At 39.7% G+C, this 22,840-nt stretch overlaps 1 protein-coding gene across 1 annotated transcript; it reads right to left on the bottom strand.

Moving 5' to 3' along the window:
• Positions 1–333: 333 nt before the first annotated feature.
• Positions 334–11,212, bottom strand: LIN7C (lin-7 homolog C, crumbs cell polarity complex component). The gene is made up of 5 exons (XM_080687704.1): positions 11,147–11,212; positions 7,151–7,269; positions 6,826–6,897; positions 5,041–5,250; positions 334–4,473 (listed from the first exon to the last, which is right to left on the bottom strand). The coding sequence occupies exons 1-5, from the start codon at positions 11,181–11,183 to the stop codon at positions 4,318–4,320; spliced, it is 594 nt and encodes a 197-aa protein (XP_080543830.1). The 5' UTR covers positions 11,184–11,212; the 3' UTR covers positions 334–4,317.
• Positions 11,213–22,840: the final 11,628 nt, after the last annotated feature.

Consider the following 22,840-nt stretch of genomic DNA (forward strand, 5'->3'; position numbering starts at 1 on the left):
ATAGATCGGCTGCCTCCTGTACGCCCCCTATTGGGGACTGAGCCCACAACCTGGGCACGTGCCCTGACCTGGGATCGAACCGGTGACCTCTTGGTTCCTGGGTTAAAGTTCAAGCGCTGAGCCACACCCGCTATGCTGCTTGCTAATATTTTTTAAATATATATCCAGATACGTATCAGTTTGGAAGTTCTTGAAAATTAATGAGCAAGCAATTTGTTTTGTGTTTTTCTCTATTTAACTATCACAGAAATACAATGATCTTTGAAAAAACACTATTAGTGAAAGTTTGGAAATGTTGCTACCAGAGGAGACAACAAAATATAAGTTAGAAAATTCATAAACATACATTTATTCAGGAAATACAATTACTCAAGTCCTTGATATTTCAATGACCATTCCACATTATAAAATATTCACATGTATTCTTTTAAGTCTATAGCAAGTCATGCTGACATTCTTCTCAAATAAACCATAATCATTTCTTCCATTAAATGCTATAATATCCATTTAAATTGTAAACAAAGTACTTGAGCCAAACTATGTTAAATACTTGAACAAAATAATTTCCAAAAATTTAGAAGACAATTTTTAAAAAAACACATTTGAATTATCAAACCCCAAAGAACTAGGCCACTATAATCTAGTATATTGCTAACAGATAAAGTGTCCATGTTAAGACAACATGTAATTATCAATGACTTTATTTCTCATCCGCAATTTTTAAACATGCTTTCCCAAATGATAAACATTTATCATTGTAAAATTTAAAAAGACAAAGAGAGCAAAAAGATGGCAGACGTTAAAAGTTTATGTTTAAATTACTTGCAGATTTTATTACTTTTTAAAAAAAAGACTATAATTATTTCCCAAATAAAGAATACCAAGTACCTTTTATTCCTAAAGAAATTAAGAAATATAACCAATCATTATATCTGCTACTTAATAGTAGCTGTAAATTGTTCTATTCTGATACTTCCAAACATAGTCCAGTGTATTTACAGCATTTTATAAAGGGGAAAATTAGTGATTCTCAGCCGTATGTGTCTTTCAGAACCACAGGAAAAGCTTTAAAAAACCAAGAATCTGGCCCCACCCCCAATGATTCTGATTTAGTTGGTGTGGGATGGGACCCGAGTCCATAGGCCCATCCCACACCAACTAAAGGTCTGCAGGATGTTCTAATATGCAGCTAAGGTTCAGAATCAACCCATTTTGAAATACCAAAAAAAAAAAAAAAAAAAAAAAAAAAAAGGAAACTGGGATAATTATATTTATATTTCACAAATCAAACACTTATTATATACTTACTATGTGCCTGGTTATGTTCATGAATCATACATTTATTTATAAAATGAAAAATTCCTTCATTTCCTCACGATAGCAAACTACTACTTACTGTACATCTTTGCCACTGAATGACTGAATTTTCCTATGGTCAGAATTTAAAATTCTGGGATACACTATGAAAACTGTTTTAACAAAAACAAACTACTGCTACTCATGCTCAACAGTAGCAAGCAAACTACTGTATTTGGCTCCTTTAAGCTATCTTTATTTTAAGAATTATAAATAAGCGCCAACCCACACAAAGAACAGATTGTGGATTACTGTAGAAGAAAAAAAATAGCTTACTCAACTTATTAAGTTTCAACACCAAAAAAGATTTAACTTGGCTGCAAGTTCTGAAACAGCTGAGATACTGAACCAGGAAGCTATAATTTATAATGAAATGTTGACACGCCCTTAAAAGCTACTGCAGCTGTAGCTATACTAAAATAGGGTTTCTTTAGGGTTTACTTTGTAATGCAAGAATACAAGCATAACATTACTGTTTTATATGCACCAATACCTCTCTTTAATATATAAAGCTCTACAACAAATACCTCTAATAATTTTACAATTAAATTAAGCCCATAATTCTTCTATACTACTTTGCTCTCAACAATTTAAAAACATTAATTAATTTTGAAAATATACAATTTAACAACATTCCTATTAATAACAAGCACATTTTATAGTGGACTAAAGACACATCCAACCATGCAATCCAGTGTTCAATACCTAAATGATAAATAACAATGCCAATTGACTTTTATTCTGAAAAAAAAAAACCACTGAAAACTGGAATCATCTTTTAAGACTCACAATGCTCACAAACATGCAGGAAAAAGTATACATTTATAGTCTTCTTGAAGGAATGTTTCAAAATGCCCACTTCATATACAGGGTCTAAATTCCTTATATATTTCAAACCATTACCTTCCTTTTAGCATCTCTCACTTAAAAATGTTCCTAAGTTATTCACTGAAAATGACCCTCAATTCTTTAATTCCAGCTTTTAAAGAGTTCAGTCACAGTCCTTCACTAATAGCTGCCTTTCAGTAAAATAGTGACATCCAGTGGACAACTGAAATCATCTCTCACAATTCCCATCATATTTGAATCATAAACAAAGACCCCATCTCTAAATCAAACCATTGCAATATGAATAAGTTCCTACTCATCTCGACAGTCTGCAGATTCTTATGAACACATCACCTCATAATTTCTATACATCTTATTACATATATCCTCCAATAATCAACCTATTTAAAATCCATGCTTTAAACAGAGCTGGTAAAAGTGTGTTAACTCTTGAGACTAATGAGATTAAAGTATTACTTTTTCTTCTTTGCTTCTGCTATTTCCCACCACAAACTAAATGGCTCATCTCTAGGAATGAAAGGACCAAAATATAAAAAATGTATTTAAATAGAAATGAATAGCGTTAAAAAAAATTTGCAAAAGATGAAACCTGAACCTGTTTTTGCATTTGTAATTTGACATACTGTTGAATATAAATAGACCTAATCAGTAATGCTAACACACAAATTACATCCTCTTGCCTTGCTGCTCAAACACTATGAAAGAATACATATTTTAGCAATGATTGTTTCAGTGTTTAAAAACTTACTTTTATAAATCAGTACAAATGAGTATTCACTATACATTGTTTAAATAATAAAAGTAAAAAACTTCCACTGTGCTATGACTTACCAATGATTATATATATATATTATGTATGTGTTCAAAGTACAAAATGCAGCAGCGATGCTAACACTGACAGTGTAATGAACTGCTGTAACTGAAACTGTCACGTTTAATTTTTTTGGAAAACTATAAAGAAATTTTACAGGTTAAAAAAAAAAGAGTAAGCAAATAAAGAATTTGAGAACTATTACTTTTGGGGGGGGGGTGGGTGTCCCTCAGCCCGACATGCGCCCTCTCTCGGTCCAGGAGCCCTCAGGGGATGTCCGACTGATGGCTTAGTTCTGCTCCCTGCAGGGAGCGGGCCTAAGCTGGCAGTTGGACATCTTTAGCACTACTGCAGAGGCTGGAGAGGCTCCTGCCACCGCCACTGAGCTCACCAGCCGTAAGCCCGGCTCAGGGCTTTTGGCTGAGCAGTGCTCCCCCTGTGGGAGCGCATTGACCACTAGGGGGCAGCTCCTGTGTTGAGCGTCTGCCCCCTGGTGTTCAGTGTGCATCATAACGACTGGTTGTTCTGCCGTTCAGTCGATTTGCATATTAGCCTTTTATGCCTGTGGGATCAGGCCAAAACTGGCTCTCCGACATCCCCCAAGGGGTCCCGATTGCGAGAGGGTGCAGGCCAGGCCAAGGGACCCTGGGGGTGCATGATCAGAGCCGGGGAGGGACTGTGGGAGGGCTCCAGGGCATGTCCGGCCCGTCTTGCTCAGTCCCGATCTTCCAGACCCCAGCAGCAAGCTAACCTACTGGTCAGAGTGTCTGCCCCCTTATGGTCATAGCGACTGGTCGACTGTCTGCCTCTGGTGGTCAGTGCATGTCATAGCAAGCAGTTGAGCGGCCTTAGCATATTAGCATATTATGCTTTGATTGGTTGAACGGATGACCGGACAACCGTACACTTAGCATATTAGGCTTTTATTATATAGGATAAGCAGCCAAATGAAGAACCTTTTTTTCCTAAAAAAAGATTAAGAATGTAAAAGTACATCTTAATATTTAAAAAGCATTATTAAAAATCTATAACAACTTTATGACAAAATCTGCATTTGAAAAAGGCCTGTAAAAAGAGCAGGACAAAATTGCCCTCATCACCTTTTACTTTTTCTTGTCAGAAAAAAGTGTATGCATCTCTGGAACCACAAATGATTTTAAAATAGGCATTTATAAAATGGCAAGGAGAATTTCATGGGAAGTTTGTTTTTCTTTATAATCGTTGGCATTGCGGCCATCAGTAGGTCACAAGTAAAACTTCTCTAGCTAAAAGCAAAATGGAATATAAAGTTCTGAACTGCATTAGGTCTGCTGCCTGCGTTTGGCTGATCTCATTTTTTCAAAACGTGACTCCATTTCTTCTAAGACCTTAGGTGTATATCGCACTACTAATTTAACCTTTCCTTGAGCTGCTTTCAGCAGTTCTACAGCTTTTTCGTGATGTTCTCCTTCCACGCTCTAGAAAAAAATACACACACAATTAATATATAGGTTTTGCAATTCATTCAAAATGCAAAAATGCTTCAAATACATGTAAAAATGCTTCAAATACATTAAAAAAGTTTTAATGTTATATCATTTCAACACCATAAACCTATGAAATAACCTAGCTTTACCATTTTAATCTGTGTGAAACTCTCTGCTAAATAATATTATTTGTAGTCCAAGAACTGGTTTCTAAGATCCAAATAATTAGCACATCAGTTTACATGCTCTATTATTCCACCATTCTATAAGACTAAAATGAGGGGTAGACTTCTAATTTAACGTACTGCCTTAACTACTAAACAGCTTAATCGCTTCATAAAAATCACACTAAGCATTGCTAGTTTTCATTGGAAAAAAGCTAAACACACATAAAGTGCTTCAAACTGTATCACTGTACTAAACAGTACAGCCTTGGATTCCTCTAAGGGATTTCTACACTACAAAGCTTTGCCCCCTTACATCTTCAGTTTCTATAACTCATATACTCCCCCAAGTGGTCACAACACATTACTACAAATAGAAATAAAACATCCTTACCACTCCATTAACAGAGAGAAGTTGATCTCCTCGCTTGAGACCCCCATGTCTATCAGCAATTCCTCCTGGAATTATTCGAGATATATAGATTGGAGAGTTTTGTTCTTTGCCTCCCATGATATTGAATCCAAGGCCCTCTTCTGTTTTGGGGAGCTCAACAACTCGAGGATGAGAATGTCCTTCGCTGGCAGCAAATGCAGCAACAGTAGCCTGAAAGAAAATTTTACATGTTTAAATATATCACCTTTGTTTACTTCAGCTCTTTCATCTCTTTTTACCTATTTTCGAGGCGCATACATTTGATGTTTGAATACCCACAAATTCACTGGCAGTTCTGAGAAGGTGAGCTCAGGAGAAGGGTGTTTTAGAGGAGACAGCTGGAAAGCATACTCTGGGACTATGAAGGAGGTGTCCGGGTCAGTCCACCAGGTTCCCAGAAATACTGTGCAGCAGTTGGCAGGCAGGCTTGCTAGACAAACGAACACTGCCATTAAAGAGGAGAGCCTCTCTCTGAGCGTGCCAGCAGTCTGAGCTCTGGGGCTGGAGAGCCCAGCTGTTTCAAAGGCCTCTGTGCAGGACGCAACCTATCTACATAACCTGTAAGGAGTGGGTCTTCTTACATACAGTCCTTCTGGCTGCTGTACCATTTGTTCTTTACACTAAGTAACTCATCAAGAAATAACTCAATATCGAGAAAAAGAGTACATATAAACATGGACTTTCTTGTTGCTTCAGTTAACTATCTAGTTACTACTAGATTTAAGGCTCAGATATTCAGTAAGCTGTGAAAGTCACATAACTCAGGAATAAAAGCCAAGTTTCTAGCCCTACCAGGTTTGGATCAGTAGATGGAGTGTCGGCCTGGGCACTGAAAGGTCCCAGGTTCAATTCCGGTCAGGGGCACATGCCCGGTTTGCGGGCTCGGTCCCCATTGGGGGGCGTGCAGGAGGCAGCCAATCAATGATTCTTTCTCATCATTGATGTCTCTATCTCTCTCTCCCCCTTCCTCTCTGAAATCAATAAAAATATATTTTAAAAAGCCAAGTTTCTATGTTTTTCTCTACTCTGTCAAACTACACCCACATGTTTGAGTGTTTGTATTCAACAGAGAATCCAGTATTTCCTTTTGCAAACCAGTAACTCTCAATGAAAAATTACCTGCTAATAATTAATTCTAATATAAATCACTTACTGCTGACATTAACTTATTCTAACTAGATATGGACATTGAGATCATGTGGGAATTATTGAGGAAAGCCCCACAAGAGAAAGCACAGGAAGCCTGCCACCTATAGCTCTGAAGAGATAAGCTACTATTGACATTACCACATCTTTGCAGAGTTAAGGTAAAGAAAGCAAAGAGAAACCTGGGGAGCACCCCACCCAAGTCTACCATTTACTATTTGTGTGGTCTGAGGCAGGTAACAATCTTATGCTTTCTCACCAATAAAATGAGGATAATTCATACATCAAACCTTTGATGAAAATATATACAATCAATGATACAATTAAATATGTATACTGTATATTGCTATGTATTTTATGATATGTGTATTATTATTTGTGTGCAACTGTATTTTTAATGTATTATCTAATCTGCATGATAGATTATCTTTTGTAAAGACAATAAAAAAAGATCCTATTTCTTAGTACTTGAGATGGTCCAGTATAGATTGAAAGACATTGTTAGTTTTCAAAATAAGCCTATTATGAATCTAATAATTGTATATTAAAACCTCGAATTTTAAAAGAATTTTCTCACTTTTAGCAAATGAAAAACTTTACCTTTGCAGTAGCATTAGCTCTCACTTCAGGACTGCTGCTGATGTCCACAGTCTCATAGACATGTTCATATACCTATAAAACCCAAAGTTCGTGATTTTAAATCTCAGAAAACACCATGCTTGAGTTTCAAGAAGTTAATGAATGTGTTAAAATTTTAGGCAAAACTACGCATCTTTTTGAAATGTTTGTCTAATAGAAATTTCAAAAATGAGACAGGTTCTAATGTTTTTCTAAAGTTTGTTTGCTTAAGAAATTCTGAACTCAAATTTCAGAGTATTATCTAATTAACTCAAGTTTTTAGTAAATTTTAATCCCATGTACTCACCTCTCTTACAGCATTGCAGAATTCACTTTGCAGGACTCTTTGTAAAGCCTGAAGTTTCTGTGGTGGTACCTCCCCACTCCTTTGTAGTTTTTCCAACAATTCAATTGCTCTACAGATATCTAGAGTTAAACAAATACACACTCATAGATAATTTTCTCTGAAGATTCTCTAAATACCTATGTAACTGAGTAGCAGTTAGGATTCATTCCTCAAGGATGAACAAGAATAGGAAAAACATTTAAAAAAAAAAGCATAAGAGGGTGAACTTGTGTGTGTGTTGGGGAGCAGGGGGGAGATATGTATATACCTGAGGATGGGAATGTAAAATCTGAGAATAATGCTGAATTTTATAGAAGATTAGGAAGAAATACTGCTGTTGTACACGTACAAAATCTGGGGGAAAACATCTTTGAGTGACAGGAAAACTGAACGTGAAATACTAGATGTCACAAGAAAGAACTGAGGCTAAAAAACATGATAGACAAAGACTGTCTATGATTCAGAAAAGCTGACAGTATATCAGTAACTATGTAGACAATAAAAATGTACCTATCATTATTATTAATAATCAAAGCACTGAACAGAACAAAACACTCTGTGCCAGTAAAATCACTGTTAATTTCCCAAAGGAAAACACAATATATATGTAGATAGGAACTATTCCATTACAGATGCAGTTAGTGGCAGACATATTTATAGGTACAAATCGTCTGTTTTCAACTTAGAATCAAAACAGTGTTTTAATTGAGATAATCAAATACATGTTTACAAAATAGAAAAATAAAAACAATTATTTCTGTCAACCTGGTTTCAATACTAGCTGGGTGATCTTGGGCAAGTTACTTAACTTCCCTGTGTCTCATTTTCTCTACTGAAAAACAGAAACAAGAGTACCTTCCTTACAAAAATTACTTGATGAATAAATAAAAAAATTCATAAAAAAGGGTCTGTCATTAGCAAGCATAAATATCATGCTACATTTGGCACCAATTAATCATAAGAAATATTGAGGGATGGTACACATTTATACAAATACTAGAGACCCAGTGCACGAATTCATGCACAGGTGGGGTCCAGCCGGCCTGCCCCAATTGGGGCAGATTGGGCTGGGCTGGGGGGGGGGGGGGAGGGGACACAGGAGGTTGGCTGGCTGGCCCCGCCCACCCCTGGAGGGGGGTGCTGAATGGGGCTGGGTCAGCCATCGGGAGGGGCCACAGGAGGTTGGCCACTGGCCCTGCCCCTGATTGGGGTGGGGGTGGGGCCGATTGGCGGTGGGGCTGGCCGGGGGGGGAGGGGCCGCCCCAATCGGGCTTTTGGTCCGCTGCAGTATGCATCATAGTGACGGGTAGTTCCAGCATTCCGGTTGCTTGGCTTTTATATATAGAGATATTAAGCATGTTAGACAATTCTCACTGGGGAGTGTGAGGAAAAGTGTTCTATGAATTAAGAAATTTTATGAAATTCAGAGTTATGTTTACAACACTGTTAATGATTATCTTTACTTTGATTTGCTTTCTCTTAACTGTTTTTGTAAACCCACGGGGCTAGAGTACCTATTATTCTACTATTCCTTGCCCTCTTTTAAGTGGAAGGACTATAATTTTTTCTTTATAGAATTACTATGGCCTTCTTTGTGTTTGCAGCTGGAAAACTGGGAATGAATGTAATGGAGAAAAAAGTAAATCTTCTAATTTCAGCTTAAACTGATGTTGATCAAATATAATGGTAATAGATTTTCCTCATTCTGATATCCTATCACTTGAATGGCTGGTGAATGGGGACTGTTGGTTCATCAATTATTTTAATTTACAGTTACAATATGCAATTAAAAATTTGAAAAAGTAAAATACTCTTTCCTGAACTTACACTGTACCTAACATATGTTTAAATGTGTTCCACTGACTCATTTTTAAAAAAATGTATTGTACTGATTTTTTTACAGACGGGAAGGGAGAGGGATAGAGAGTTAGAAACATCGATGAGAAACATCAATCAGCTGCCTCCTGCACACCTCCCACCGGGGATGTGCCTGCAACCAAGGTACATGCCCTTGACCGGAATCGAACCTGGGACCTTTTAGTCCGCAGGCCGATGCTCTATTCACTGAGCCAAACCAGTTAGGGCCTTGACTCATGTTTTGATGATTTAGAAGACATCCAGGGATCCTGATCATATGTACTGATTTTATACTGTAGGACTATTGGGAATGTTTATAATAGAGTCTGTTAAACAGAATTCTAAGTAAGAATCAGAGGTGATGCAGTACTGACTTTCTTATCTGGCTAAATGACAACCGTGAGCAATTAATACATCCTACTGAGGTGCTGAGCGTTCTACTGTGGTCTACTGTGGAACTGAAAAGAACTCTGAAAGAGCAAAAAACAAAGCCATGACTATCAAAATGGAATGCCAGAGGTTAAGTTTCACAATTTGTGCTGCATAAAAATGCAAAAGAGCCCTGGCTGGTTTGGCTCAGTGGATAGAGCGTCAGCCTGCGGACTGAAGGGTCCCGGGTTGGATTCTGGTCAAGGGCACATGCCTGGGTTGTGCGCTGGATCCCCAGTGGGAGTTGTGCAGGAGGCAGCCGATCAATGATTCTCTCTCATCATTGATGTTTCTCTCTCTCTCTCTCCCGTCCTCTCTGAAATCAATACAAATATACTGGAGAAAAAAAAAAGACTGCCAACATGTTAGCATCCTACAACCGGCTTTCAAGAAAAACACCTACTTCTGGTAACACCAGACTTGTTCCCATGTACAAAGCACAGTGCCACTGTGCTCAGATGTCACAGTCTCAGGCCTAACTTAGTAAGTTTTCCCAGAGCAGCCACTCCCCTGTCAGAAATGATGCATTAATTAATGGCCTGGTGGGCTGAGGGAAACAATGTCATTCATAGAGAGGCTTACAAAAGTGAACACCATGAGGAAGAAACAATGTTAAGTGCACATTAGTTTGTGTAAATACATCAGGGAAGAGGTTTCTCTAAGTACAGCAATTATACAAAACATTCCTTTCTTAGAGCAGAAGTTACTTAATATTCAGACTGTAATTGAAAATGTTAATATTTGCCAGATATGTTTAATCATCTTCCTAAACTCTATTTACTACTTACTAGTATTCAAACGGTTTAGTTTGTAGGTCTTGACTCCTAACCAATGACTTTTACTACGGGTCTGCCAAAAGCATGCTTGAAATTGACTGAAATAAAGGATTTGGGGAGGAAAGAGTGGAATGTTGAAAGTCTGTTAACAAGGCCCTGATAGGGACACAACCAAGTATTTTCACTGGCATTTGGATCTCTAATTCCTCAGTCTTCTCTAAATTGCAAGAACCAGCCACAAGTTGCATTTGTAGAATTTGTAAAGAAGGAATAAGAATGAACTTTCAAATATTTTTACAATCTACCACTATTCCTCCTAGTTCTGTAACCTCTCCAAAACCAAATAAATCAGCAGCATTGTTTTTAAAGCACCTTCGCTGTACCTGGGTGGGGTAACAAAGCCAGGAAATACTCCAATACTGTACGAATACAAGTGGAGTTGCGGTGAAAGTAATGACCGAGTTCTTGCGCGCAAATCGGAGTGGGGGGTGGTCCCGTGTGCGGGGAAGGGTGCGACCCGTGGATGAGGGTGGGCACACTGGGTGTGTGCACCCATAAATAGGGGCTGTGCGTGTAGCCTGTCCCAACCGGGCGGCGCACGTTTCTCGAGTGAACGCGTCTCTGAATGCGGTGTCCGCTGGGCCCACCCGGGGGGCGCGTGTGCAGCTTGTGTCTGCGAGGCGGACAGGTGGTACTCAAGTGTGCAGCCTCTGTGGACAGACGAGGGTCTGGGTACCAGTCAGGAGACCGCAGGCGCCTACGCTGGGGCCGGGCGCCAGCGGGAGGGGCAGCCTGGCTCCGGGGCTGGAGCCTGGGCCTCTCCTCCTCCCCTGTGGTGACACGGCAGTCCTCCACCCCCTCCGCCCTCCTGGGGTCGGGCCTCCGCAGCACTCACCCCTTTCCAGCCGTACAGGTTCCCCCAGCGCCGCCATCTTCTCCCTCAGTCTGCAGACCCACCGGAAATGACGACACAGGGGCTGCGGGAGGGGCGGGGCCTAGCGGAGCCGGGAGGGCGAAGGCCGACCAGTATCGCGAGAGGCGGAGCTCTGTTCCCGGGATCGCCCGGGCATCTGGGTGGAGGTACCTGAGCGTGGATGCTGGACGTTGGCCTTCTGCCGCACCTTCAGCGGTTCAAAGGTTCCCGAATACCATCCTCCTAAGGTTGAAAAGAACCCTTTTCCCGGCTCGTGTTCCCTGCCTCAGATGCAAGCCTTATTCCCGGCTGCCCTTGTCCACTTTCAGCCCACTCTGTGCGACAGACTCCTGTCTCCAAAGTCCTTTTCCTTACGAAACTCTGAGATACTGTGACACTGAAGTGTAAATAGGATAAGTTAAGCATTGCTTTAATTTTAAAAATCCAAGGCTCTAGCCCTGGCCGGTTTCGCTCAGTGGATAGAGCACCGGACTGAAGGGTCTCAGGTTCCATTCAGGTCAAGGGCACATGCCTGGGTTGCGGGGCTGGATCTCCAGTAGGGGGCGTGTAGGAGGCAGCCAATCAATGATTCTCATCATTGATGTTTCTATCTCTCTCCCTCTCCTTCCTCTCTGAAATCAATAAAAATACATTTTTTAAAAATCCAAGGCTCGAATCTTCACTATAAATCTATTTGAGAGTAAGGATGAAAAGTAGAAAAATCATGAAACACACCTGAGTGACCAAGAGAAGAAGGCCCTTGCGGGCACCACCAAGTAATTTTAAGAAGTTGATCTGGCCCTGGCTGGTGTGGCTGTTGGTTGGTCGTCATCCTGGTCAAAAGGTTGCGGTTGGATCCAGGGTCAGGGCACATGCCTGGGATGCAGCCTGATCCCCAGTAGGGAGTGTGCAGGAGGTATCCGATGTTTCGCTCTCACACCCATTTTTCTCTCTTCTCCTTTCCTCTCTCTGTCTCTAAAAGTCAAAACATTTTTTAAAAAGTTGATCTAGAATCTTACGTAAATAAAATACTGTGAAGTAAATAATATTTTTAATGCATTACAGATTTTTAGGGCCACTTTTGAAAATTTCATGTACCAAGAATATGGTTGGTCCTGAATTTAAATTAAATATTAATTTGCCCAGTATTTAAATTCCACGAACATTTATTCAAGCCCTAGTCTGTGCTGATATGTTAGGTGCCCTCACATACAAATTTTCAACACTTCAGGACAGGATTATTTTTAACAAACTCCTGGCCTACTGGTTCCATTCAGCAGTAGTATTTTCTCCCAATCCACCATGACTGTCACCACTATACTCCTGTCCCCTCCTTGGATTCTGATTTAATCATCAAAGGTTTCTGTTCAGAAACTTTCAATGGGTTTCTACATTTTCTATTTCTAAAGACTTCATAGTCTGACCCTAACACATCCATCTAAACTCATTTCTAGTATCCCCCAAGTGCTACCGCCACTCCAGTGGAGGTGGTAAAATAACCTCCCTTATCTGCAGTCTCACTTTCCATGATTTCAGTTATTTGCATTCAACGGCAGCCCAAAAATATTAAATGGAAAATTCCAGAAATAAATAATTCATAAGTTTTAAATTGTGTGCTATTCTGAGTAGCATCATGAAATCTCGAGTCGTCCTGCTCCATCCCACTCGGGCAGTGAATCATCCATTTGTCCAGCATATCCATGCTGTATATGCTCCCGCCCCTTAGTCATGTTGTAGCCTTCTCCGTTATCAGATCCACTGTCCAGTGTTACAGCGTTTGTGTTCAAAGCACCCTTGGTTTACTTAGTAATAGCCCAAAGCACAAGAATAACGATGCTAGTAATTCGGATATGCCAAAGAAAGCCATAACGTGCATTCTGTAAGTGAAATGGTGAAAGTTCTTGATTTGATATGGAAAGAAAATCGTATAATGAGGTTGCTAAGATCTGTGGTAAGAAAAAATCTTTTACTTGTAAAATTGTGCAGAAGGAAAAAGGAATGTGTGCTAGTTTTGCTGTCACATTCCTTTTTTTTTTCTTTTTTTAAATTTCTTTATTGATTTCAGAGAGGAAGGGAGAAGGAGAGAGAGATAGAAACATCAACGATGAGAGAGAACCATCAATCGGCTGCCTCCCCAGTGGGGACCGAGCCTGCAACACAGGCATGTGCCCCCAGCCAGAATCGAACCCGGGACCCCTCAGTCCACAGGCTGACGCTCTATCCACTGAGCCAAGCCGGCCAGGGCTTGCTGTCACATTTCAACCTGCAAAAGTTACGGCCACAGAGCTGGTACAATGGAAAACGCATTATGTTCATAGGTGGAAGACATAAACAAAAAACTTGTCTGATTGATTATTAATGTCTCACTGTGTCTAAGTTAAGATTGCACTTTATCATAGGTATGTATGTAATGGAAAAAACATAGTATATTTAAAGCTTGGTACTATATGCAGTCTCAGGCACCCACTGGGAGACTTGGAATGTTTCCCTCATGGATAAAAAGAGACTATTATTCAAAAACCATATTTATTTTTGCTTCCAAGTCTTCATTTATGTTGTCCTTATGTGGAATGTCCTTCTTCATCTCCTCCAATTCTCTAAACTGTACACATCTTCAAACTGAGTTCATCCTTCAGGTCCCTATGAAGACATAACACTTCTATTAAGCTTCCTTTTCTCCATACTGTTTCCCTTCTTTGGTCCCTGATGGCCTTTATACCCTGCAAATAGCGCTCATGTGCTTTCCTCTTATTCATTCTTCTGCCACAAGTGTATTCAAGAAATGTTTATCAAATGCCTGATGTCTACCAGGTGCCTTGCTAGGCACCGAGAATACCATGTAGAACATGTAGAGCTAGATAGACAAATGCAGACATTGCCTTTATTTCTTTTTTAAAAAAATATTTTTTTATTTATTTCAGAGAGGAAGGGAGAAGGAGAGAGAGATAGAAACATCAATAATGAGAGAGAAACATTGATTGGCTGCCTCTTGCACACCCCCACTCGGGATCAAGCCCACAACTTGGGCATGTCTCCTGACTGGGAGTCGAACCATGCGCTCTTGGTTCATAGGTCAACACTCAACCACTGAGCAACAATAGCTGGGCTCCCCTTGTTTTTTCAAATACATTCTCTTCCCCATCCTGCAGCTCTGCTCTTTTGATGACTCCACTTACATGCATATTCCTCTGCCTGACATTGTCTTACAGTTCACTGATGCTCTGTTCTGTTCACTTTGATTTTTCAAGCTTTTCTCTATTTCCTATTTTCAATATACAATATTCTCTTAAACCCATCTAGTTCATATTTTATCTCTGATGTTGTGTTTTTTATCTCTAGTAATTTTATTTAAGGGTGTGCGTGATTCTACATTTTTATGTCCTTACTTAACATGCTCTGTCTTTCCTCTAGCTTCTTGAACATGTAGAACACAATTATAATGACAATTTTAATGTTCTTGTCTACTAATTCTACCATCTGTGCTATTTTTGGCACAGCAGTGCTAAATCAAATATATTGATTGATTTTTCTCTTCATTATCGCTCATAATTTCCTCCTTCTTGCATGACTGTTGTATATATGGCCAGGCATTGTGAAATTACTCTTTTGGGGGTGCTGCATATTTTTGTAGTCCAATAAATATTTTTGAGATTTGTTTTGAAATGCAGATAGGAAAACAATTTTGTTCTTTTGAGGCTTGATTATAAGCTTTGGAAGGTGGAGCCAGTTCAGCATTTTGTGTAAGGCTAATTGTGTCCCACAACCAAAGGCCCTCTGAATCTTCCCTTCCTGGAGAAAACAGGAACTATTCTCATGAACTGGGGTTGTGGATTATTTACTTTGTCCTTTTGAATGATTCTTTTTGTGTCCTTGAAATTTTCTTAACATACATCCTCATGATAAAATTTCAGAATTCCAAGGATAAATAAAAGGTCCTAAAAGTTTTCAGAGATAATAAAAAGAATAAAAAGCCACATTCTAAGGACTGGGAATCATAACAGCTATGTATCATTGCTTATTTATAGCATAGGTAAGGAAGAAAAACTGTTTTAGGAGCTTTTAATAAAAATATGATTCAATTAACTAACAACCCATTTATATTTCATGCACAAAACAAATGAAAGAATCAGCTATTGTGTAAAGAGAGATCCCCTAAAATGTTCCTCCCTAGCCTGGCTGGTGTGCTTCATGATTGAGTATTGACCTAGGAACCAAAAGGTCACTGGTTGGATTCCAGTCAGGGCATATCCCAGGTTTTGGGCTCTATTCCCAATAGGGGGTGTGCAGGGGGCAGCTGATCAATTCCTCTCTCATGGATATTTCTATCTATTCCTCTCCCTTCCTTTCTATCTAAAAAATAAATAAAAACATATTTAAAAAAATAAATGTCCCTCCCTAATTCACAAATGCTCAAGTATTAGTGTTGGAGAGACCTAGAGAATGCAATTCCCTCACTTGAGAGAAAAGACTGATTGCTGGCTCATTTCTCAAAAGAGGGCATTATGCGTATAAATGAGGCAGAGCTGCTTTAGCCTTTATGCCTCTGTCAGGTTATTGGATCACCAGGCTTCCTAACCAAGACTTGTTCTTCCTGTGGAAGAACTCCTCTTCACCTGTTGCTTCCTTATATTACTTCCGACTTCAGAGAAGAAGAGAAACAATCAAATTAGAATAGGAAGACCGAGTCTTGATAAACCCCAGGGATGCTAAGTTATGCAAGATTAGTCTTTGTATAAAAAAATTAAAGCGGGGCCAGTGTGGTTCAGTGGTTGAGTGCAGACCTAGAACCAAGAGGTCACCAGTTGGATTCCCGGTCAGGATACATGCCTGGGTTGCGGGCTCGATCCCCAGTAGGGGGTTTACAGGAGGTAGCTAATCAATGATGTTTCTCTCTTATCAATGTTTCTATTTCTCTAATCTTTTCTCTCTCTCTCTCTCTCTCTCTCTCTCTCTCTCTCTCTCTCTCTCTCTCTCAAAATCAATACAGGAAAAAATAAAAATATTAAAGTCCTCAGTAGGCTAAGTATGCAAGTGTTCTTAATCCATTGCAAAGACAATGGATTGAGTGATCAATTAAGAGAAAAAGAAAGTGGGTGGGGTAAATTGGGGGAAAGATGCTCTCTAGAGAAGCTAGGGAAATGGAAAATAATATGAGGAAGCAAGACACTCCCAGTGAAATGTTTTACTATTTATTTTGCCTGTCAAACCATACACAAATATGGCCTACAATATAGAATTGACATTTAAAACAGTTATGTCTTTTTGCAGAGTAAAACATTACTCTTAACAAAGGGATATATTCAGGCTTCTATCAGTATAATTAAAGTCACAGGCTTCTTTCTTGCCCCAACAGAGTTTCTATAAGCTACTTCTCAGAAAAGTAAAATTTTAGATGAATGGCTTCCTTTATTTACCATGAATGATATTGTCAAATGTGAGTTAGCCTGATTTAAAAATAAACTAAACATATATAAAAAACACTTGGTCTAATCAATTAAACACAACAATATGGGGAAAATCTCTTCAAAGACATCTTTTTTGGGGAGGTTTTCTTAATCACAGATCTCAGAGCAGAAAAGAAATCCCATCTCTGAGTAGCAGATATCTAAAGTAACCCTTCCCCCTTACTTTGGGTTAGGATAAGTTGCAGATTCTATTAAAGTGTAAGGTTTACTTTCTTAATGTCAGTTGTTTCATCATCATTCTGAGTACATGTAAAGGCACAGATTGATGTATTTTTCTGGCATCTCCCTGACGCACCCTTGCCCTAAATAAATCTGTTTGCCAGGATCTTGTCGCTTAAATTAGCCATCTCAAACTCTTGGTCCTGCCAACACAGGGGATTGTGCCAATGTTCTCAGCATCTACTGGCACACGAGCTGTTGCCTTTTCTTTGGCTTCCTATGTGTACCTGGGGCCATCATCCTTTCTTCACAAGGGAGCATTCTGGCTTCTGTGTCCCTGAGACAGACTTGAGAATTGTTTGGACTCACTCTGGTTCTCTCCACGGTATGCATCCTACACCATACATTTTCAGCCACACAATATATTGTTCAGAATTTGTCATGCATATACTTGCAGATTGGCAGAGCCACCTGCCAGAGATGAGAACCTTTTAAGTTGTTGTCAAACGTCATAAAATGTGTTCCATGATTAATTTTGTGGGCACAGATTGGTTTTTGCGCAGAGTCCAAAATTTGGAATATGTCACAGTGACTAAATGGCACTGGCATGCTGAATGAATTTGGAATTTGTTTTGTCAAGTGTGGGAGCAGGCACACAGATGGGCTTTGATCCAGTGGTTCTGCTTGGAATTCTCATTATAGCGATGATGTCACTTGTCACGTGGAGTGGGTGGTAATGCTGCAAAATTATGGATAAAGCAAGGCAAATAACAAAGTACACAAACCAACAGAAAGGGCTTATGGTAGCACAGAAAGATTTCACTGTTAGCTGACCTCTGCTTAAAGGACATAAACCTTGTGTCAGGGCAGTCAAAAACATGCTTACTAGAAACACAGAAAAGGAAACTTCTAACCGAGAGGGCCCTTTAAGAAGGGCCCATGTAACCTAGGAATCTTCACTTCAAAGAGAATACCAAGTAAAATAAATGTGCCCATGCTTTTTAGATTAGGTGGTGTAAAAAAATTTTTTTTGAGCTGCAAACAAGAGTCTTTCTGCAAACCCAACCAAACCCAAACCAAGGCATTTTGCTTTATAAGAAAAGCTTTGCCTACTCAAAAGGCCAGCACCCATCTTGAGAAATGGGAAAAACAAAACAAAAATCTTACAATAGCAAAGAGGTACAGCATGTTTTCACCAAGTGTGCTCATCAGAATTCTCATGCATACACTTTAAAAGTATATGCATGATGCAATTAAAACAGTGCCTAGGGAGAAATTCATAGTTATAAATACCTATATTAAAAAAGAAGAAAGACCTCAAAAACAATCCTCTTTTATCTGAAGACACTAAAAAAAAAGAACAAACTAAACTTAAAGTAAGTAGAAGGAAGGGGGGAACTAAAGCAGAAATAGAATAAACATATTATGGAGATTAAATATCTATAATAATAAAAGCATAATATGCTAATTAGACTGGACAGCCGGACGACCTTCTGGACAAAGCCGGGGCTGCGAGGGCTGAGCCCCTTGCATGAATTTCGTGCATCGGGCCTCTAGTATAATAGAAAAAGATATCATATAAATAACAAGTGAGAAAAATCAATGAAACCAAAATGTGGTTCCTTGAAAAGATCAACAAAACTGACAAACCTTTAGCTAGACTGACCAGGAAAAATGTGGCTAGTCCAGATTGAGATGTGATCTAAGTGTAAAGTGCACACTAGATTTCAAAGAGCTTTGCCAAAAAGAGGACAAGAAGTGAGAGAGGTCCCAGGGAGTTAAGGATGTATGAAGTGGGTGATTATTAGGATAAGATTATACAATCTATCATAGATAAGGAGGTAAGTAAAGACATGTGGGGTATGAGGAATGATGAAAAGACAGTAGGACAAATGCATTGTCAGGCAAAAGAACTTTTAAATCAGAGTGCTTGGGACAGTGAAGTGGAAAGATGAGGTGGTGGTCCCATAGTGGAATGCTTGAGATTCACCCTTCAGGCCCACTTCAAATGTCCATTCTCTGTGCTGTACTTTAACAAATTACCAATACTGTGTTGTGTTTACTAAAGTGTTTGTTTTCTCCAGTCAGATAGTGATATAGGTTCACTCTAGGGGCCATGATGATATTTTATTCTTCTCTGGCTCTCCAGTAGGCAACAAAGTACCTGACGTATTTCCCATGCTCAGTGACCATTCTTTGCATAAAGAGTGGGTGAGTTCTGTGTCTGCATAGTCAAGACATAGCTATTATTAAAACTAGAATTTTCCTTCTTATTAATTTTATGTTTTAAACTTCATGTCCTCCCTTGAATATTTCCTTACACTAGACGATATTTTATCAGGAAGAAAAAACGGAGTATGGCTTTAAGCCTGGAGTGAATGGGCTTAAATCATGTTTCAATACACTTTTTAAAATGCTTCCATGTTATCAATTTAACATCGACCTGCTTGTTAAGATTCCATTATTAAGGAAACTATTGTAAAAATCATTGAGAGCATTTCTACAAATCTTAGCCACTGACTCATCTTGCTCAATTAGCTTGACCTGAATATCCCTCATTCAGATTATCACATAAGATTTTATATGTCTAATATTCACAAACCTTTATTTTGGGCTATTTTTGTGTTTTTATAGTTAATGATGATGTTAAGAAAGAGCTATCTATAATAATAAAAGCATAATATGCAAATCGACCAAACGGCTGGAACGGAGGAATGACCTTCCAGATGACCTTCCAGACGAAGCCAGGGCTGCAAGGGCGGCCAGGGCTGCGAAGGCCTACTCTTGCACAAATTTTGTGCATTGGGCCTCTAGTATAATAATAACAGCTGCACATATGGGACAATGTCCAGGCATGGTTTAAAGACCTTTCCAAAAAACATATTTCCCACCCTGACTGCATGCAATGCCTCTCGTCTCAGCAATTAATAAGTGTTTTCTTTGAGTTAAAGCATGAAGCCTCTAGTCATACTAGTTTATTTTGGGGTAGAATAAGACTCTATTGGCATCAAAAGCTTATATTTGGAAAATGGGTATTTTGTCCTTTCTGTTTGTTACTTTATCTTACATTCTCCTGTAGGATTTAGTAAACTTTTTAAATGAAGGTCCAAACTGGTGTAGATAAAGGGTTTTCAACTCTGCTGGAGCAAGATTTAATGGGGGAGCCACCCATCTTAGATCTTAGGAAGTATGGCACCAACATTTCAAAAGAGCCCTAGAGCCATGGTCCTCACCTTCCCTCTTCCCTCAACACTTACAATCTACCTATGCAACCATCAAGAATCATCCCACCATCTCTCTTATTCCAAACTACCAGGTCATTCCTGATAACCTTGACCTACATCCTATCTGTACGTTCCCTATACTGACCCCATTCCCCATTTCCCACTTTCCCCCCTCTTCTGTGCTCTGTGGTCCATAATCAGAAAAAGCCCTTGTACCCTCAATGTTTTCTTTGAGTGGTCCTTTTACACATTATTATTCTAACTGGACCTCCCAGAGTCCTGCTTTCTTATAGCCTGGTGAAGAGGTACTTGTTTTCTGTTCCATACTCCTTTGGGTGTGGAAGCCTATAGTCATTCTAGCTTTTTTTTTTTTTTGCGGTGGGGGGGGGGGCGGGGAGAGTATGACTCTTGTGAGATCAGTTACTTATATTTGGCATGTGAATTTGGAATAAAATTCTAGACCTAGAGGTGGAGGGATTGTGTCTCTTTGGTTTTCATTGCTCTTAACAGACCAAGTTCTCTTCTCCCTTAAAGAACTTTGGTGTGAAGTTTATGACATCATTACCAGCTACTTCTCATTATTGCAGTCATCTGCTGACTTTGGGTCACTTCCTCACATTTCTTAAAGATTTAAGCTCCCTGTTCATCCTCACTCATTACAACAATGTGCCTGTTCCAAATTTTAGGATTTTAATTATCATGTAGATGATCATTTTAATACTCTGGCTTCTGACTCCCTAGACCTCTTTTCCTCAGCAACTCATTCCCACAGAATGGGCCACTGATTCCCTACCTTAAACCTGGTCCTTATTAGTAAATGCTAATCCCACCCCCTAATCTCAATCTTAAGCATTCCACTCTGGCACCACCATCTCATCTCTTTCCAGTTCACTGTCCCTAGCACTTTGACTTAAAAGTTCTTTGGCCTGACAATGCATTTGTCCTACCATATTTTCACCATCCCTTATACCCCACATGTCTTTAAAGCATCCAAGATGACTCCTGGGTCTTCAAACTGAGCCACTGGAAGAAATGGGGGAATGGAGCTGTCTTTAAGTGGATGGGGAAAACGATGATGGAGCGGAATTGGAGAAGGCAGATCAGTATCTCAATTTTGGATTTATTAAAGGTGAGTTTTCTATCAGAAAAATGAAAAAAATGAAGATCGTTTCAGATAGTGATATGTGTCACAAAGAAAAAACTATAGCTGTGAAGTGACTGGGGAGGCACTCCTTAAATAAGCTTGACAGTGAAAGTATCTCTGAAGAGGGGGCATTTGAACTGAGTCCTGAAGGATGAGACGAGACCAGCCAGGCAGAAATCTGGGAGAAAAGCATTTCAGTGAGAGGGTACTATAAAGATAATAGCTCTGAGGCAGGCATGTCTGAAGAAGAGAAAAACAGCCAACATGTCTAAAGTAAGATGGAAAGATAGGCAGGGGGCCCTAACGGGTTTGGCTCAGTGGATTGAGCGTCGGTCTGTGGACTGAAAGGTCCCAGGTTCGATTCTGGTCAAGGGCATGTACCTTGGTTTCGGGCACATCCCCAGTAGGGGGTGTGCAGGAGGCAGCTGATCGATGTTTCTCTCTCATTGATGTTTCTAACTCTCTATCCCTCTCCCTTCCTCTCTGTAAAAAAATCAATAAAATATATTTAAAAAAAAAAAGATAGGCAGGGGGAAGCCGTATGGTAGTGCCTTGTCAATCTTGGCGAAAACCTTTGGCTTCTACTTAGTGGCATGATCTGATTTATGTTCTACAAAGAAAACTCTGGCTTCTGAGTGGTGAATGGAATTATATCACATCATCACATCACATCACATCATACTATATATCATATGTCATATCAATAATAATAATTATTATTACAGGTGACAGATGTAGAAGCAGAGAGTGAAGTTTGAAGCTTTTACATTACAAAACTCTAATTCTCTTACCTCTTAAATCTTTTCTTGATTTCAAGGGGTTTCTGGAGGTAGAAAATACATATTCCTAATATTTATTTCCTCCAGGTGCCCAGCTCTCTGTCTTGCCCACAGTAGAAGATGCAGGCTGTGTTGTTGAGTGAATTATCAGGATCTTCTCATCAAGGCTCAGGAGCACATTTTTCATATACTTGTCTCTCTTCCATGTCACATTTTGTCTGTCCCATAATTAAGGCTCAGTAAGTGTTTGTTGGGGTGGGGCAAGGCCTCACTAACAATAACCGGTTTACTGAGAGCATCTTGGATAGCCAGGGGCAGTCAGGAGGCTTTGAGCCTTGCTGGGTGGAAAGTAAGGTGAAGGCAGGGAAGGTGGAGCATGTTGAAAGAGGGGAGGCGGGTAGAGAGACACCCAGCTTTGTGCATGCCAAGGACAGATTTGGCCTACTTTTTAATTTGGCCTGGGGCTGGCCTGCTTCTATTGATGGTGAGGTGATCCCTCTGTGTGGGAATGACTGAAATGGTTTGATCACCACAGGACCATAATCCATCATCCAAATCCTTCATTAAGGAGATCTTTCTGTTCGGCCTTGTACAAAGCCAAGCCTACAGGAATTTGCCATCCAGCATCAACATTCTCTCTGTTGATTCTGATGTTGCAAGTCCCAGCAAACGCAGGATGGCAGACTGCATTCAAGCTTTCTGGCACTCCTCCTTCCCTGGCTGGGACAAATGTCCTTAGGCCGAATCTCAGACTAGCAGAGTGTTGCATGTTAGGCTGGGTCCGTGCTTTGCTGCATATGCTGGGCTTGAGTTTGATTCTGTCCCAAAGAGGTCTGGGGGCCAGAGATGACATTTGATACCAAGAAAGCAACCTAGGTGTCTGGCTGGAATCAGTGTCAAAAATC

Source organism: Plecotus auritus (genome assembly GCF_963455305.1).
Source record: "Plecotus auritus genome assembly, chromosome: 9".
Lineage (NCBI taxonomy): Eukaryota > Metazoa > Chordata > Mammalia > Chiroptera > Vespertilionidae > Plecotus > Plecotus auritus.

Bases quoted from the DNA above. Each gene is read 5' to 3' on its own strand.
- LIN7C (XM_080687704.1), bottom strand. From the start codon at position 11,183: ATGGCGGCGCTGGGGGAACCTGTACGGCTGGAAAGGG. The intron at 5,251-6,825 runs GTAAAGTTTTTC...ATTTTCTTTCAG, and splicing joins GAGCTAATGCTACTGCAAAG to GCTACTGTTGCTGCATTTGC. The intron at 4,474-5,040 runs GTAAGGATGTTT...ATTTTTTTCTAG, and splicing joins TTCTCTCTGTTAATGGAGTG to AGCGTGGAAGGAGAACATCA.